Source organism: Mandrillus leucophaeus, unplaced genomic scaffold, assembly GCF_000951045.1.
Source record: "Mandrillus leucophaeus isolate KB7577 unplaced genomic scaffold, Mleu.le_1.0 Scaffold729, whole genome shotgun sequence".
NCBI lineage: Eukaryota > Metazoa > Chordata > Mammalia > Primates > Cercopithecidae > Mandrillus > Mandrillus leucophaeus.
This window is the reverse complement of record NW_012107908.1, coordinates 1,206,366-1,224,643: the sequence shown is the minus strand read 5'-3', so window position 1 is coordinate 1,224,643 and position 18,278 is coordinate 1,206,366. Positions and strand designations below refer to the sequence as shown.

The 18,278-nt window shown below is 38.2% G+C and overlaps 1 protein-coding gene across 1 annotated transcript in view; it reads left to right on the top strand.

Moving 5' to 3' along the window:
- Positions 1–18,278, top strand: part of DENND1A (DENN/MADD domain containing 1A) — a 497,378-nt gene that overhangs the window by 94,186 nt on the left and 384,914 nt on the right. The window contains exon 3 of the mRNA XM_011965500.1: positions 17,781–17,830. Within this exon, the coding sequence (XP_011820890.1) occupies positions 17,823–17,830 (8 nt within the window). The 5' untranslated portion in view covers positions 17,781–17,822. The remainder of the gene's footprint in view (positions 1–17,780; positions 17,831–18,278) is intronic.

Below are 18,278 nucleotides of genomic sequence, written 5' to 3'. Positions count from 1 at the left end.
CATTTCTCTTGGAAACTTTTGAGCTTTCTTGTTTATTTTTTTATTCTTTTCCAAAGTGGGTGTTGTCATGCTTCCAGCTTACTTGCAGGTTCTCTTCAAACTAGATCCAGTTTAACCACTTTAAATGGTGAGGTCACCTTTGATCTTGGAAACTTTTTATGACACTATATACCATGGAACAGAATTTGTAAATTCATTTAACTCTCATCCAAAGGACTTATATAAGGGTCAAATGGATCACATTTTAAAATGGTTCTACAATCTGGTCTTAAAAAGAGCAACTTATGGTTACAAGGGACTATATTTTCTGACTCTTTCCCCATCATATCTGTTTTTGGCAGCAGAAACAGTCTAGGAGACTAGGTCTGATTTTGTATATTAATTGAGAGATTGATGAGTGTACTGTCTGCAGACTTTGAGCCAGACAACGTAGCAGGTAAAGAGGAGGAGAGAAGTAGATTCCATCTCTCCCTTGCAGGAGCTCACTGCCTAGTAGGCTATAGAGTAATGCGTGTCTTGGATGTTTTGTGGAATAACGGCATGGCCACAACGCTTGAAAGTGGGAATGTCTCTGAAAACTAGAACCACTGGGTGGTGGTGCTGCCATGATCACATTCCTGCAGTTTCTTGTTCTCTGTCACATGAAGCCATAGAAGTTAGTAGACTTAAATGGTATAGAGAAGCAAGTGGAAAGTCTTGGAGCTGCCCTTAAAGGTTATCTTTTAGGCTTGTTTTAGATGTGCGCATTTCTTTTTTCTTTCTTTTTCTTTTTTGTTTTTTCAAGACAGTCTTGCTCTGTTGCCTAGGCTGGAGTGCAATGGCACAATCTTGGCTCACTGCAACCTCCACCTCCTAGGTTCAAGCAATTCTTATGTCTCAGCCTCCTAAGTAGCTGGAATTACAATTGTGTGCCAACACACCTGGCTAATTTTTATATTTTTAGTAGAGATGGGGTTTCATCATGTTGACCAGGCTGATCTCCATCTCCTGACCTCAGGTGATCCTCACACCTTGGCCTCCTGAAGTGCTAAGATTTCAGATGTAAGCCACAATGCCTGGCCAGATGTGTGCTTTTCTAAGAGTCACTGTTGATTCATGGGTTTTTCAACCTCTTGCCCAAAAAGCTCACTTTCCATATTTCTTAGTAACTTGGCAGTCTGGAAATGTAGGTGGAAATGTAATTTTTCCATCCACAGTTATAAACTCTCAATCCCTTTAGACCCTTCAGCCTAAGAGCTGATTGTTAGCATGATAGCCACAGCGTGCTCTGCTGAAGCAGGTTTCTTGAAGTGGATATCAGTATTCGTGAATGCCACCAAATGTAGCTATTCTGAAGGACTGCATTACAGATTTCTAAGGTTCATTGATAGATTGCAGATGTAGAAATACATCCCAGCTTAAATATCTGCTTCTTTGTATGTGTTTAAAAGTGTCCCACTGTTGACAATTGGCTAGTTTAAATGTTTTCTAAGTATAGGTTCATAGATGGGTAAAAAAAAAAAAATAGTCTATCACAGGTTGCCTCTTATTTTTCCCCATGTTGTTACTAGTAAAATATATCACCTTGGACAAATGTCAAGGTGCTTTTGTAAAGTGTTTGCTGAAGAAAAAACACGTTTTTGTTTAGTTTTGTATTTTAGAGCTGGGGTCTCGTCTCAGTCTGTTGCCCAGGCTGGAGTGCAGTGGTGTGATCATAGCTCACTGTATCCTCAAACATCTGGACTGGTCTCAGGCAATTCTCCTGCCTCAGCCTCCCGAGTAACTGGGACTTCAGGGTGTGTACCACCATGCTACCTAATTAAAAAAATTTTTTTTTTTTTTTTAGAGACAGGGGTCTTAACTATGTTGCCCAGGCTGATCTTGAACTCCTGACCTTAAGCAATCCTCTTCCCTCTGCCTCCCAAAGTGCTGGGATTATGGGTGTGAACTACCATGCTCAGCCTCAGAAAAGCTACTTTGTATATAAGAGATACTATTCTGTAATATCCATATGCTGAGTTTTTCTCCATTTCCAGAGAAGGGTGAATTTAAGAATGGGATGGGGTTGAACTGACATCTTAATGAAAATATATTTCAACCTTAAACATTTAGCCAAACTCAATTGAAAAATTGAGACATTTTCTGACTTCAGGCTCCTCTTTTAAGTTGAAGATTTCTTCCCAATTTGGTCACTCCCCAGCTGTTACAGTTATGTAGAAGGAACTCATTAAAAAGACAAATTCTTTTTGAGCCATTCTTTCTGAAAGCACGCCAAGCTATACAGCTATGTTGTACTACTACTTATTTGAATCTGACTCCAGGAAATGGTAATTATGCAATCCTTACTTACACATTCTTACGAGAATGTTCTCTTGGGTTTATTCTGGATCCCAAAAAGCCCCACTAAATTTTGTCTGTGAGTACTATTGGACGGTCTTGTTTCTAGTAAGTTACGCTATGATTATAACTAAATGGACCATGTCTGCTTTTGAGAGCTACAGTCTCTGTTTTCTCTTAGCCTCATAGAATCAGTCCTGGTTGCTCCTTGGATGCACCTACAAGTCCTGTTCATTATTCTTCCTAAACTGCCCTCTAGTCTGTCCTATTCATCTGTTTCCCTCTGCATTCACACTCAAAGCTTCTCTTACATGGACTCTTCCTAATGGTCTACAACCCAGTGACCCTACAATCACCACCCTCTCTAACATGGCTGGAGATGACTTTCTAAAACCTAAATCAAATCACATAATTTCTCTTTAGTCAAAACTGTTGATGCCTGGTGCCTTAAAGATCAACTCCAAATCTCTTAACTTGGATTTAAGGCTGGTCACAGTCTGACTTTGACCCAGCCTCTAGTCTTACTTCCTAACTCCTCCCCTTACAGCCCAGATATAGGATACCTCCTCATTTCCCAGCTTGCTTGGCTTTTCCTGTCCTGTATGTTTTTTGTCCAAACTGGCTTTTGGTTGGAATATTTTTATCCTTGTTGTCCTGCAACTCCTACCGCAGTATACTTCTGTTTATACACCTTGTATCACCTTCTCTGTGAAACTTGCCCTGATGGAATTAGTCACTTCAGCCTCAGCTCTTAGGCAGCAATTGGAGCATCCACTCCTACATTGTCTTGCTTGTATGTCTGTGTCTTTGCGAATCTGTGAACACTTCAAATGTAGAAATGGCTATGGCCAATGTTAGGGACCCTTTGAGCAACTAGGACAGATTGGAGACTCAGTGAACAACATGAGGTATGTGATACACAGATGTAATTGCTAAGGAGTTAAGATTCCAGAAAGGAGAGTGCAGAGGAATGATTGTGGTGATTAAGAGCTTGGACTTAGGAGCAAGACTGCTAGGGTCTGAATGCTGGCTCTGCCATTTACACTTGGGGACTTGATTTCCTCATCTAGAAAGTAGAGATAGTCATAGTAACTACTTTGTAGGATAGCTGGGAGGGTGTCATGATTTAAAATGTGTGAAGTGCTTAGAATAACACCTGACACCAAATCATAACCAATAATTATGTCGTCTCTCCTATTACTGGGCATAGATTTAAGTAAGGCAGCAAAGTAACGCGGTTTTGGTGCTTTTGTCAGGTGTTAGGGTTGTGTATGGTAACCGTTGCCTCTAGAATTTCAGACTGATGATCCCAGGAGGGATTCTGGAAATGCCTCCCTTTCTAAACCCACTGTTTCAGAACAAAATTTAGAGAAGTCACAAAGGTAAAAGCAAATATTTTGTCAAGTAAGGAAGAAGAGATTTAATCAGAAACAATTCCTGAATATTTATGTTCTAAAATGTACTGAAAATATAAAAACTCTTTAAATGGTGATGAAGGGGTTTCAGATAATTACTTTTTATGTATTTTATTCCAGTTGTGAAATCTATATGTTGAGATTCCCATGTTCAAAACTTCAGAAATTTAGTAATGGGACCACTGTCCTTGTAAATGAGCCCTTTTGATTGTATGTAGTATTTTGTATTACTGCGGTAGCTTTCATTTTTAAAATACTCACATACAGTACAGTAAAGATTCCTCTGATTATTATAATTTTCAACTGTATAACTTCGGTAAGTTTCAGATTTCAAATGTGGTATAACATGAAGCCCAGACCGTGGGTCTGAATGTGTGTGTGTGTGTGTGTGTGTGTGTGTGTGTAGCAGATGGGGGTTGGTAGGTAGAAATGAAAAGGTGTTTGTAAAATGAGAATCTCTTAAAAATTGAACTTATCAAAGATTATTTACATAAATTGTGTGATATAATGTTGTTTCACAGTGCTTTTATCCCTGGAATATTCTTATCTAGGTTGTCTAGAAGATACTAATTCGTTTTTCAAAAGTCAGTTCAAATGCCACCTCTTTGAGGAATCTTTTACACCCCCCAGGTAGGTTTCTATCAGAAAACCTAAAACACTTTATACTTGTTTACCTGTCCTCTCTCCCTTTCCCAGGCAGTAAGTCAGAGATTCTTGCCGGCTTCGTGTCCAGATCTCTAGGACCTGGTACTGTGCATGGCTGTTAGGAGGCCAAGTATTTAATGTATGATAAGTGACTGAATAGTCCTCACACTGTAATCTTTGGGCTCAGAATGTAAGCTAGGTAGGACAAACCAAGACATACCTTTATTAAATCTCATCTTACCTAGAGAGGCTTAACCAGATGTGTTTATGATTCTCATATTTGAGTGTATATCGGACATGATGCCTCTTTGTGTAGTATCTAGTTTTAGAGGTATAACTTGTAAAGTCTTGAGAACATTTTTTATCAGAGTACTTTTCGAACCTGCCAGATACTTACCATTTCTGGTGATCTAAACCTCTGGCAAATTGAGAAATAGTTTTGCATTTTTAGAATGTATCTGTTTACAATAAACAGATTTAATGGCAGCTAGAAATACTTTTTATTATTCATGTATTACTTATGTCTTAAGAAATATCCCCTATCCCTTAAAATATTAAATTTTTATTTTTATTATTATTATTTTTAGACAGAGTCTTACTCGGTCCCCCAAGCTAATGTATAGTGGTACGATCTTGGCTAACTGCAACTTCTGTCTCCCAGGTTCAAGCGATTCTTCTGCCTCATCCTCCTGAGTAGCTGGGACTACAGGCATGTGTCACCACGCCTGGCTAATTTTTGTATTTTTAGTAGAGAGAGGGTTTTGCCATGTTGCCCAGACGGTCTTGAACTCCTGACCTCAGGTGATTCACCCATCTTGGACTCCCGGAGTGCTGGGATTATAGGCATGAGCCACCGTGCCTGGCTTTTTTTTTTTTTTAATGTTTAACTCAAAGAAAAGTTAAGAGGCAAATATCCCCATGTTATATGAGATATGACTTTAGATATGACACTTTGGGCAAAGACTACATTTTTTGGCTTCATCTTTTTCATCTGTAAAATGAAAAAGTATTGGCCGGGCGCGGTGGCTCAAGCCTGTAATCCCAGCACTTTGGGAGGCCGAGACGGGCGGATCACGAGGTCAGGAGATCGAGACCATCCTGGCTAACACGGTGAAACCCCGTCTCTACTAAAAAAATACAAAAAACTAGCTGGTCGAGGTGGCGGCGCCTATAGTCCTAGCTACTTGGGAGGCTGAGGCAGGAGAATGGCGGGAACCCGGGAGGCGGAGCTTGCAGTGAGCCGAGATCGGGCCACTGCACTCCAGCCTGGGCGACAGAGCAAGACTCCGTCTCAAAAAAAAAAAAAAAGAAAAGAAAAAAAAGAAAAAGTATTAATAATACTAACTTTGTAGAATTGGCAGCAAAAGTAGCCATAATGTATACACAATACCTGAATTCATCTAGTTTAATAAATGTTTTCTGATGTAGTATGAGGAAAAAGAAGTTTGATGCTTCTGTGTAATTGATGATGTCTGATATTGTATCTACATCCCAGAATGTAGGTAAGTCCTTCCTGTATATAAAGAGCCTGAAATCGAGTGATAAAACCTCACTATTCTAGCACCACTCTCCAATTTCTCATCACAAGGCAGATGAAGCAACTGTTTATTGTTTTGTTGCCCTCCAGACAAGTCATGGTTTTCCCTCTAAGATTCTGGTGACCATAGTATCCAATCCAGGATACTTTTGAGACTGAAAGGGAGCACAGTGACTACACAGAAATCATGGGCATAACTGGGATGTCCTGGGCAAACTGGTAGGTGAGGTTACCCTACCCTAAGGCCCTTCAACAGAACAGCACAAGCATTTCACTCTACTCCTGCAGTTGGAAGTGAGGTTGGAGAAAGGCTTTATCTGCATTCAACATAGAGGGCTAGTACTGCACAAAATCTTAGCTGTGTGAATGCTTGTGACCCTGGAGATGGAATGTTAATCAAGATTCTCAATCTCCATCCTTTAGTAGAGAGGTAGGCAAGTTACTTCACCAGTCTACCTGAAACTAATTTTACTTAGTTTTTAAGATGCATTCCATCGATAGGAGGATGTCTGCATAAAATTAGTGGTAGGATCTCTGAGTATGTAACACTTCTAGCAAGACCTAACACATAGTAGTTGCTTTATCAGTCCCTTTCCACTTGTCACGTAACCCCCCCACCCACAGCCGCCCCAAGAAAAGATAACCATTGGTAGATGAGGAACAAAATAGAGTCTAAATAGGTTAGTTCCACAATCAGAAGAAACTCCTATAGGTCAATATAGATACTTTATATATATAATTCATGTTATTAGGCAAAATGGTAAAGCTTTGACAAAAATGTGATATTACATTTATACAAACTTTAATAGGCTTCCCTATTCCTTTCATTTTCAATGTCAAAAATAAATATTAAAGTTTGATCTCTGATCAGTTCAAGTCTTTGCTTTGGCCCATGTGGTCTCACTGCTTCCTATGAGGATTAAATAAGGAGGCATGTAGACTTTAGCACAGTGCATGGCAATAGTAAGTGCTCAGTCAATGCTATTTCTTCCCTTCTTAATCCAGACTATCATCCAATCATTTTTTTCAGCACTGTCATTCACTGGATGTTTCCTCTGTGCCAGATACTCTGGGGAACACTGGCAATGGGTGTAACCCCCATCATTCTTAACTCAGTCTAGAGGTAATGGTCAATTTGATGATAGGAATGATAGACACAGGACAGGATTACAGGGTGTTGACTTGGGAGAGGCGAGAAGCTCACTGAGAATAGCCTCTAAGTCCTCCTGGGGTCTGGAACATGTGAGGTAGACGGAAGGTTAGAAAGTCTCATGCAAGGCTGGGCATGGTGGCTCACACCTGTAATCCCAGCACTTTGGGACGCTGAGGCAGGCAGATCACTTGACGTCAGGAGTTCGAGACCAGCCTGGCCAACATGGTGAAACCCTATCTCTACTAAAAATACAAAAATTAGCTGGCGTGGTGGGAGGCGCCTGTAATCCCAGCTACTCAGGAGGCTGAGGCAGGAGAATCGCTTGAACCCTGGGTTGCAGTGAGCTGAGATCTCGCCACTGCACTCCAGCCTGGGCGACAGAGCAAGACTCCGTCTCAAAAAAAAAAAAAAAAAAGGTCTCATGCAAGTGGAATGTGAAAGGATCTAATCCATGATTTGGCCCCTACCAACTTGTCCAGTCTCCTCTGTTCCAGCATGCCAGGCTGCTTTTCAGTTCTTTGAATGTGCCAAGGAACACAAGTGGGTGAATCGCTTGAGTTCAGGAGTTCTAGGCCAGCCTGAGCAACATGGCAAAACCCCATCTCTACCAAAAATACAAAAATTAGCTGAGCGTGGTGGTGCGCACCTGTGGTCTCAGCTACTCAGGAGGCTGAGGTGAGAGGATTGCTTGAGTCCAGGAGGCAGAGGTTGCAGCGAGCCAAGATTGCACCACTTCCCTCCAGCCTGAGCAACACAGTGAGACCCCGTTTTGTTTTGTATTTTACAAAACAAAACAAAAAAGAATAGGAACCTGGAGCTGGAGAGGTAGTTCAGAAGTGAACACTTGAATTTGAAAGTCATTTACCTTGTGCTGATAATTGAAACAAAGGTGTAGGTAAACTGCTAATACAGGAGGATGCGGAGAGAGAAGGAGAAAGAAAAAGTCCTGGAAAGGAGTTGAGAAGGGGCCCAGAAATAGAGCAGTGAGAGAGGCAGGAGGAGGTCCTCCTGTAGTCTTCATCTAACGCAACGTCATCGGACAAGTAATGTGTTTTGAGTAAGTGGGGAGTAGAGCACCAGAAGAGGCTTTCTGCTCTTTCAATATTGCTTTAAAAATATTCTAAGCCAAACAAATCTCAAATTGAAGAGCTCTCCATTATCCATAGAGCATGAATTCATTTGTCTGTCAAGAAAACACATGGACCTTACCTATAGAAATGAACTATATTGATCGAAGAATTGTCTCTATGAAGAGTCTATGCCACAAAACAGTTGTGAATTCTGGGTGGTGGAAACATGTTTTATTTTTAATTATTTGTACTTTAAACATTTTTTTAAATAGCACATTTGTGTGCAGTAGGCATTTGGTCATTTGGCCAACAATCACTTGTGAATTGTTGAATTACCAGAGAACCAACATGATTGGCATTGGCATTTTACCTTTTAGGATTTCTGAATTTGGGTTTTTGGGTGTTGGTGAGTTTGTTTGGGTTATGTGGTGTGGCCAGGCTCCTTAACTCTAGATGGGGTTTGGCAGACTACAGCCTACAGCCAGCTGGTCACATCCTGCCTGGGGCTGGATTTTGTATGGCCTGTGAGGTAGGACAGTTTTTTACCCTTGTAAAGGATTGTAAAAAAAAAACAAACAAGAACACGTGACAGAGATCATAAGTGGCCCGCAAAGCCTAAAATATTTACAATCTGGCCCTTTTGAGAAAAGTTTGCCGGCTCCTTCCTTAGGTTATAAGTTGCACATGAAAGGAATCCAAAATTTCATAGGATAAGCTCAAACTGATGACTTCAATTCCAGAACGTCTTGAATGTCTTAACAGTTTTAAAGAGTGACTTACCTGTTGAATCATGAGAACACATTTTTGGTGGTGAAATGCAGACTTGATTGAAAGACTGCCTTGTATGATTTGACAGTACAGTCAGATGGTAAAAGAACTTCTGTACTGTATGATGTTTCAGAATAGTTCTGTAAAGTGTCTGAACGTATTCTGGTACCATTGTTGTGTTTAATTTGTCTGAGGCAGCCTCAGGTAAACACTAGAATCTGTATGTTGCAGCAAGATATTCAAAGTAAAATCAAATATATATGTGAGATTGTATTATTTTATTGTATTTTGCCGGTCTTCTGAAGAGACTTTTTTTTTCTACTTGCAAAAAATTAAGACCCTGAATGTTAGATGTTAGAAAACTTTTTGAATTATGTAATTTCTTTATTTCGGTAGTGTTTCATATCACCTCCTTCTGTCTTTGTAATGAAATGTCATCAATCTGTTCTGAGTGTAATTTTTTTCACTCTTGAATCCTCCTTATCCTCCTTATATCTTCCTGTTCTTTCTATCAGAATCTGCAAGTTGTAGGAAATAAAAGTTGATTTCAAACAGTTCTGTAGCACTAAACAGATGACTGTTTAGTGAGACTGTCTAATCAATTGCTAAATAATTCTCTCTCAAAAGCAGATTTGATATTTACATTTTGATTTTCATATTCTGCTCACAGTGTTTGTTGACGGTGTCTAACATTCCCTGCCACTGGATAAATAAAGCCTATTATTTCCTTTTCAACATTTTAGGCTATTATTCTCATACAAGAGCTAATAAGCAGAAGGTTAGGTATATTACCAAACTATGATCCTGTCTATCAGAAGAAGCCAGGAACCTTGATTAATATGCCTTGTTAACTGATGATTTCAGTTCCATACTGGTAGTGCTAGAATAATTTGTATAAACCAAGCAGTACAGATTCCTTATTTTAGCACTAAGACTTACAAAGGCTTCTTTTAGCAGCCTTTAATTTTGTACTTATGTATGTGGCATAGCCTGTGGCTGTGATAGCTACTGTGAATCTGCAGTTGTTTTGGGATGAAAGGAAGAGGCAGCTGGAAACTCGGTAGCTACATCTAGCTGTCTACCTAGAGAAGGCCTTGATTTCAAGTTTATCTAAACAAGCTCGACTAATCCCAACTATCTAGGGGGATCCACTGTCAAAACAAGCAGCGTGGCCCTGAGGCAAACACAGCTATACAGAAATGAAGGCTGGGGCTTCCAATACTCCGATGACTGCATACTGGAGGCCTTTTTCCCCCCTGAAAGAGGGTAAGAGAGGTAGAATTTGCATAATGCCTTTTCATTGGAAACTTTTGGAAAGCTGACAGACCTTCAGCTTATAGATCTGTAGCCACAATACAGAGTCTATAGGAGAATCCTTGAATGACCTAACCATATTGAAAGAAAATATAAAAGCGTCCAAGTATAGCCAAGTGAGAGAGGAAAAGAGGCTGATGCATTGTCTAACATCTGCTGTACTTCTCGTTAGTTTTGTTCTTTGCTATTCTGTGTGGACTTTGGAGAAGCCTAAGACAGCCTAACATGAATCCTATAATCTTCCTTCTGAATATTTATGTAGCGTGCCAGCTTCTAAGCTGTCCTTTGCGTTTTCCTACTTCCCCCTCATTTTCATGCTCTCAAATGAGGCCAACATTTCAAAAGCTAAATAAATGTTTGTGAATGTTTATAAAAGATTTGCATAAATTTGTCCTTGTCTGACAAAGATCACTTTTTTCTTATGCCAGTTCTGAAAAAAATTTTTTTTTAAGGTTTTGGTGCTTGTCTTGACAACAAAGTCCTGCATCCCAGAACAATGATTGCTGATTAAGTGGGTATGCAATTGTGACTGAATAGGCTTTCAAGATTCTGAGTAAAAAGACCTATCATCTGAAGGCTGAATTATAGAATTTAGAAAATGTTATCAGAAGTACACATTTAAATCTATTTTTTGGTACCATATCATTAGGTAAGACAAAGCAGTCTTACAAGTTAAAAGTATAGCCACCCATGGTTTAAAAAATTCTCCTGTATAAATTTTAATAATTAGAATGTTTCAATAACTCAGTGTATCACTTTTCTTCCCTATGTTTGAACATATTTAAAAATAATTTTTAGACCTTCAGGTACTTTTTGGAAACTGTAACTCTACCAGTTGTATGCGTTAATACGGTTACCGGGGTGGTGATCAGAGGGAATTTACCAGGCAGTCCTTTAAGATATCTGAATGCTCAATCATACCTTGAGAAAATATAAACTACATGAAATATGTGTTAGGGCTTAATTATAGGACACACACACACAGCACCCAGACACTTATGCCACCAACGGGTGTTTGCTGAATTCATTTATCTTTTAAAATTAGAATGGATTTTGTGGGGTGGCAGGGGAAGTTGTGGGTAGAGGTGCTAATTTAGTTCAGAGATATTTGAAGATTGGCAGGAGAGAGAGGTAACAGCCAGTTCTGTTAGTCCTTTGGTTGTATTGGTTTAGAGGTTTAAGTTGTCATTAAGGCACAAACTAGAGCCACTTCTCTGACACAGTTTTTATCACATCTGCTAGGCTTGTGTCCCAAGAGGAGACGTGGAGAGCAGTGAATTCAGCATGGGCCCATTATCGACTGCTTTTTCGTGTGTTGTAAAAGGAGTGAGACCTCAGGGAGGCTTGGAGCCTCCTCCCGTGTAATGTCCAAGTCAGATTTGAAGGACTGGTGGCAGGAAAGCTTTGGCCTTGGGGTGTGAATTCTAAGAAATAGAGGCACAATTAAGTTTAAAAAATTCAAGGACTTTGAGCTTGATAATGAAAGATTTTTCTCTAGACTAATGTGAGCAGAAAAGTTGCCCATCTGTGCACATTTTTGTGTGCATTTAAAATATTTAAAAGCTGACAGCTTTTAATATGCTTACAAAATAGTATTTCTATCAGTGCTCTTTTTTTTTTTCCTTTTCTTTTAAAATAATATCTTCCTAAGGGCAGGTTGCCTCTTCAGTGAAATCATGTTTGCAGTTTTACTGTTGGGACCCCTGTTCCTTTGGTATGTTCTGACTTGTGTCCTCTCCTCCCCTCTTCCTTTCGGAAATATTGATAACATAAATGTTCAGATAACAGGAATTAAAATGCTTAAGGAAATGAGCAAGAGAAAATATTTTAGAGTAATCATATTAAGTCCAAGGAATTACCACTGAATTCTGATGTCACTGAATGCTAATTGTAAGAGCTCATAACCAAATCATTTGTTCATTTTGGAAGTACAGTATTTGAATTGTAGCATGTGTGAAGAATTTTATTGGCATTTCATGCTGACATTATAAATATAGCTCTCTCATTTTCAACCACTTTGTGTAAGATTTAAAATTAATAAAAGGGAATCTTGAAATAGAGGATGTTATATAATATCATGATTATGGAATAACTTTGTTTTAGATAAGTTTGAAGAACATGCAAAAGGATAAAGTGATTTTGTTAAAAAGTTTTAAAAATAAGATTATTTTTGCTTCAGACTTCAAAGGACATGAAGATGTATACTTAAAAGTGGTTTCAGAGGGGTCTCTTTTACTGTTGAAAGCGTTCTTCTGCACTTAATGTCCTTGATAATTTAGATATACAGTTTATATGATACATGTTTATAGAGTATGATGAATTTATTATAATTTTATCTTTGAATTACAACACTGATACCACATATTAGGTATTACACAAATTGCATAATTATAACATGTGTATGACTCAGAATTAACTGAAGTTTATAAAAAGTAAACTAGGGGTAAATATTGAAATGTACCAAAGAAAGGAAGCAGACTCTGTAGCATTTGAGCAGCTTTGTTAGAAATTTGACCTGGCTTTTATGTTTGGGTGTTGAAAGGCCTTTCTGTAAAACCCCTTATTCCAGGCTTCTTTTTCCCACTGAAAAAAAAATAAAAATTTGGTTGTAATTATGCTATGGGTCTTAGATTTAATTTGACACTTATAGTGAAGGAGAAAAATTTTATTTCCTGTGTTCACATTTAGGAAACTTCTGATCAACATTCTTGAACTTGGTGCTAATTAAGCTTCCAAGAACAACTGCTTTACCCTTCTTAATCATAAGCATTTAACACCTTTGTGAGCTTTCACTGGGAGCCCCTGGTTTTAACTTGAAATGGCTTAAGGTAGAAATTCTGTTAGCTTTTTTGTATGTTTGGATTTTGCATGTGTTCTGTTTTTAACTTTCAACTTGAGTTTTAAGATCATCAATCAGAGGCTTTTCTTTCAAGTAAGTGGCACTGCTCCCAATTGCAGGACTTAGAGGGTCAGCATTTCCCTTATGGTATTAAAAAAAAATTAAACGTAGGGAGTATTTTAGGAATTTGAGCTCCACTGATCTTTTCATCACACACCTACATTTTGAAATGAACAAATAAATTAGATATAAGAAACCCAGAAAATGTTCTCCCACGGTTTCCCTTCCCCTTCCTCTTTCACTCTTGTTTTTGGACAAAGGTAAATTATCAACTGCTATATCGGCTTTCAGCAAGCCACAAAGAGGCTAATTGTGGCTTTACATATTTTAAAATACATTCATTTTTCAAGCTATCTCTTCTCTTTATTTAAATGTTTTCCTGCACACATGGTTTTCCCTTTTAACTATTGCGAATATGTCTCATCTCCCTACATTCTGTAACTCCAGTGGACACTATAATCACCCTGCACTTTTATCTTTCAGATGGCATTTATTTATGGGGTGTGTATGTCTGTGTTTTCATCTGCCAAATAAAACTAATTTTTGTTTATAGGTTTCAGTGAAGCAATGAAAACAAAGTATTTGACATCTGGAATGTTGGTCGTTGCAGGATTTCCTATAGCCCCCTACCTAGCACCCCAAGGTCAGGGTGAATTAGTCTAGCCTTCTCATTAATAATCCCAGTTAACTTCATTGAATTTGGTCTTCGAGGTTTTGCTTCCAGATAGGATTCTGTAATGGATAATATTATACATTTAAAACTGTACTGCATTCTTAGGCTCAGTATCAATGGAATGTAATCTAATTTCTCCAGATTGGAGTAAATTCAGGCTTTCTGACCAGATGAGAATTAGAATTGGATGAAGTGAATCCAAAGTAGACTGAAATGAATCTCGAGTTCATTTCTGAATTTCATTTGCAAGTGTATCCAGCATTAGGTGTGTTAATTTCATATTTTGGTTCATACTCTGAGGCTTGGTATCTCTTGTGGGCAGAGCTTTGTAGATGTTACTTTTCTACTGCACTATGCAATCTGCTTCTTCATGTATGCATAACTGAAAGATTTGTGCAACTGCCTCTCTAACACACTTCCTCCCTGCCCCCTCTGCTCTTATTTCTTCCCACATGAAGTATCATATATTTTGTTAGGAAGAAAAGCCCTTTTGGAAATTGCCTATTTCATAAATTGTCTGGTGACACAAAGGGGTTGAATGCTGTATTCTTGTCTCATTTATTTTGAAAACTTTGCTACTGAACTCACCTTAATCAATGAGCTCAGTGTTGTCTCCAATAAGTTATGTGTTGGATATATTGATTGGGAGGGATTTTAGAAAACCCGTCTGGGGTTTATAATGTCAGCAGTGTTTTGATTATGAAAAGAGTTGGAACCTGGGGACATGGAACCAGGTGGCGAATGTCCTAAAGCCAGTGGTGACATGGTGGACTGGTTTCCTCCTGGGATCTAGTTCATGCCCTGCACTTTAACTGTGGTGACTGGCTACTATAGATTCACTTTTTTTGCTCATTAAAATGTTAAAAAATCAAACTGTACATAAAAAGATTTGTGAAAATATAAACTTGGGAATTGATCTGTAGAGCTGGCACGCAGTCCTCCCCACCCCCTGCCTTAGCAATGAGGTCATTTACATTTCATCAGCTGTGCTGCATCCCCAAGATCCGATTTATGTGGCAGTAGTTGAAGTTGCACCGACGCTGGTTGTCTAAAAGAGCTTGTGTAGGCAAGAGAAACGGGAAAGAGAACAAGAAAATTACCGTCTTTAAAGAAAGTGCCCTAGCCAAAGACACAAGTTCTAGAGAGAAAAAGCGGTTGGTACCTGGTTAATGACTGTTGTCCCAATAAAGTTAATACTGAAAGACTGTGGGACACTGCCATGAATGTGGTGCTCAAAATATATTTAAATCAGGATTTTAAAGCCCCCTCTCTCGGAGAGTGGTACTTTTCGTATTCGAATAATTGTATTTTTCTTTGGGAAAAGAGGATAAGGCATGAATGTTTATGTGTAAGGAAAACATCAGTATTAAGAAAATGCGTTTATGTAATTGGTTTATTAAATTGGTTTATTGCAGTTTTTATTTACAGAGAACATTGCTTGTTTTTCCCTGCCTCTTCCTGTCCTCCCCTTCCCAAATTAAGAAGTAGATATCTCAGTTCCAATTGCGATAATATGTGAATATGCAGAACACAGAGTAGATGCTCATTTTTGTTTTTTCTTCTGACGGCACACCACCATCTTGTTTGACTTAAATTGGAATATCAAGCTCTTGTAATATCACAAACATGAAGGAACATATTGTAATGTACCAACATGTGCCTACATTGCCTATATTCCCTTTCTTCCTCCCCTCCCCCCGCCCCATTGCTTAATTAGATTTATTGCTGTTTGCTTGGGTAAAAAGGAAAGCTGGTGGGTGGTTACACTCAGCCTACAGTGGGTATTTTGATATTTGTTCTAATATTATCTGACAGATAAGTTCAAGGTTGGTTATTACTCTTGACATTAGAGAGTGGTAAGAAGTTTCTATATTGTAGTGAGTAATAAGTTGGGCATATTAGATTCCTTTGACTCTGCTGTAGAGCACAATGCCTTCTCATAGCCATGGGGGTCCTTTCTTTCAAAAATCTTTGAGGCCTTTTGCCAGTGCAACTCCAGCATAGAGTAGAGAAGTGCTTTCTGCACCTGTAACTTTTGAGGGGTAAAGGATAGCTGTCTTTGTAGCCGATGTTGGCAATGAGTGAGCACTGAATACTGAGTTTTAAAGAATGGCTATTTTATATACTGAAGTTAAGAGATGCTTTCTGTTACTATTCAAAACTTGAAGTGGAAGGAAATTTGTAAGGAATTTGTGTCTGTGTAAATCATAAGGGTTTTGTGTATGTGAATTATACTATACTTCATAATTAGCACTGCAGGCGTTAAATGTTTTATGTGATCTCTTTTCCTATCTTTGCCTGATAATAACATTATGCACTGAAAAATTGCCTTTGTTCTGATTCTGTATTACCTATTGCGGTTTAAGCATGATTAGTTTATAAACAGTATATATGCCTGAATGCCACATTATAAAATTAACTAATATATAGGTAATGTTTCTTAGAATATGCTGAGGTCTTCTCATCCACTCTTTTTCACTTCTTAGTCTCCTATTCATTTGTTACTTTATTTCATGGCATGCCTTAGCAGTGGTGTGATATACATAGTACCAGTCCAAGATGATATTAAAAAATAGGATATGCTCAATTGAATTATGTAGGCGGAACATGCTCTGGCAGAGCAAGTCAATGTGCTTTCTGCTTCATTGAGTGGGTTATTAGATTGATGTGGTTTATTTCTTGAATGATAGAACTGGTTTTAAAAATAAATGAAGCGAGAAGCATCAATTCAGTTAGCATTGATAATTCATTATTATTGGTTAGAAAAGTGCTACATTTGTAAACTGATCTTTAATTTATCACTTGGATTAGGGTTTGCAATGGGCAGGTTTGTTTTAATTTGAACCAGCTTCTCAATGACTGAAAAATGTGTTCTTCATTTTGTCTTGAAGTTGGGATTTTAAATAGTTAAAAAGCAAATCAAATGCATGAAAGGAATAGTTTTTTAAAATTTATAACATTGGTCTATGAACTTATGATAAGCACCAACCGTGCGCTGTCCAAGTCTGCAGTTAAATTAAGTCAAGCTAAGGAAAATTCGATGAAGGAAATGATAACTAACTACCTGTCTATGTGGTTAGCTATGTGTATATGTGCTATACATATGAAATGTGTCTTCTAGGGAAAGTCACACACCACTGTTTATTGTGTGTCATGTACTGTCTTTTTCTGTGGTAATGTCTTTTATGAATAAGTTGTTAAGATATCACCTTACTTTGTGTACCCTAATCCTGAATACTGTGCTTGGCTTTATGTACCTATATATGTATTTTTTTTTAAAAAAGACATTTAAACTGGTAGTTTGCTTTAGATTTTAGTAAATTAAAATCAGGTGAGTATGTTCAATTATGGTGATATTTCAATAAGAATAGTATATACTTAAAATTGTTACAGTTTGGTTCCAAAATAAATGTATGCCCAAAATGGCAACTTCTTTGTAAAGTTAGTAAATGAAGTTTTAAACTCTAAAAAATGTAGCTGACATTGTTCAGGGACAATTATCTTCAAGTTGGCTTTCCATTCTGCTGTGATTTGGCCTATTGATGTTGGGAAGCGTTGTCTAATCCCGGCCCCCTCTGTTCCTAGGTAACAGGCAAAAACGGTGCCAGCAACAGCGGCCCTGCCAGGCCAAACCCATGTGGCTCGGTGTTATTCACTCTGATCCATATGGTCAGGCTGGAGATGTTCCCTGGAGGGGTGTTAACACTCAGCAACCCAACCGCCTCCCTCCCTTCAGAGCTTTCCTGCATGGCTCCTGCTGCTTGCCCATGTGTGATTCTTGATTAATTTTTCATTTTTAATGAAGTTTGATCATGTTTATTATTTCTCATGATTGACTGCCTGGTACTCCTCCCATGTAATTGATAAAGCCCATATTTCTTCATCTGTCTCCTCTTTCTTTAGGGTAAAGTTCCTAGATTGTGTGCTGTGGTTAATGTTAGATTTATTGGTCCCATTAGATGTATAAATTATCTCTCTTTCTCTCCACAGGAAGTTCTACAGACTTTGACCAAGTTTTGTTTCCCCTTCTATATGGACAGGTAGTGTCAGATTTTCAAACCTTACTAGAAAAAAAGTGTCAATAAACCTGCTATAGAAAATAAAAACCATACCATTCTTAACATTCTGTCTGTTTAACCATGATTTAAGATACCTGTGTTCCAAGGAGAGTTGCAATATTCTCCCTTCCTGGGGTTTTTATTGACACTATCAAAAAGTTTAAAGCTTAGAGCTTTGCGTTGGTTAGTTTGTGAGATGTATTTTGTATGGCATTAAATTTTTAATTTTGGTTATCAGACTTAAACTATGATTAAGAATGGTTGGTATTTAATCTGGTGCTCTTTAATTGTTATTTAAATATGAATATATTTGGCTTAAACAAGTAATATTATTTGATTCCAAAGTTTTGTATTATATAGACTTTGTTTTTCCTAGACTTCAACTTATAATTTAAATCAGCCTAGCCCTATCTTGTTTAAAGGTATTCAG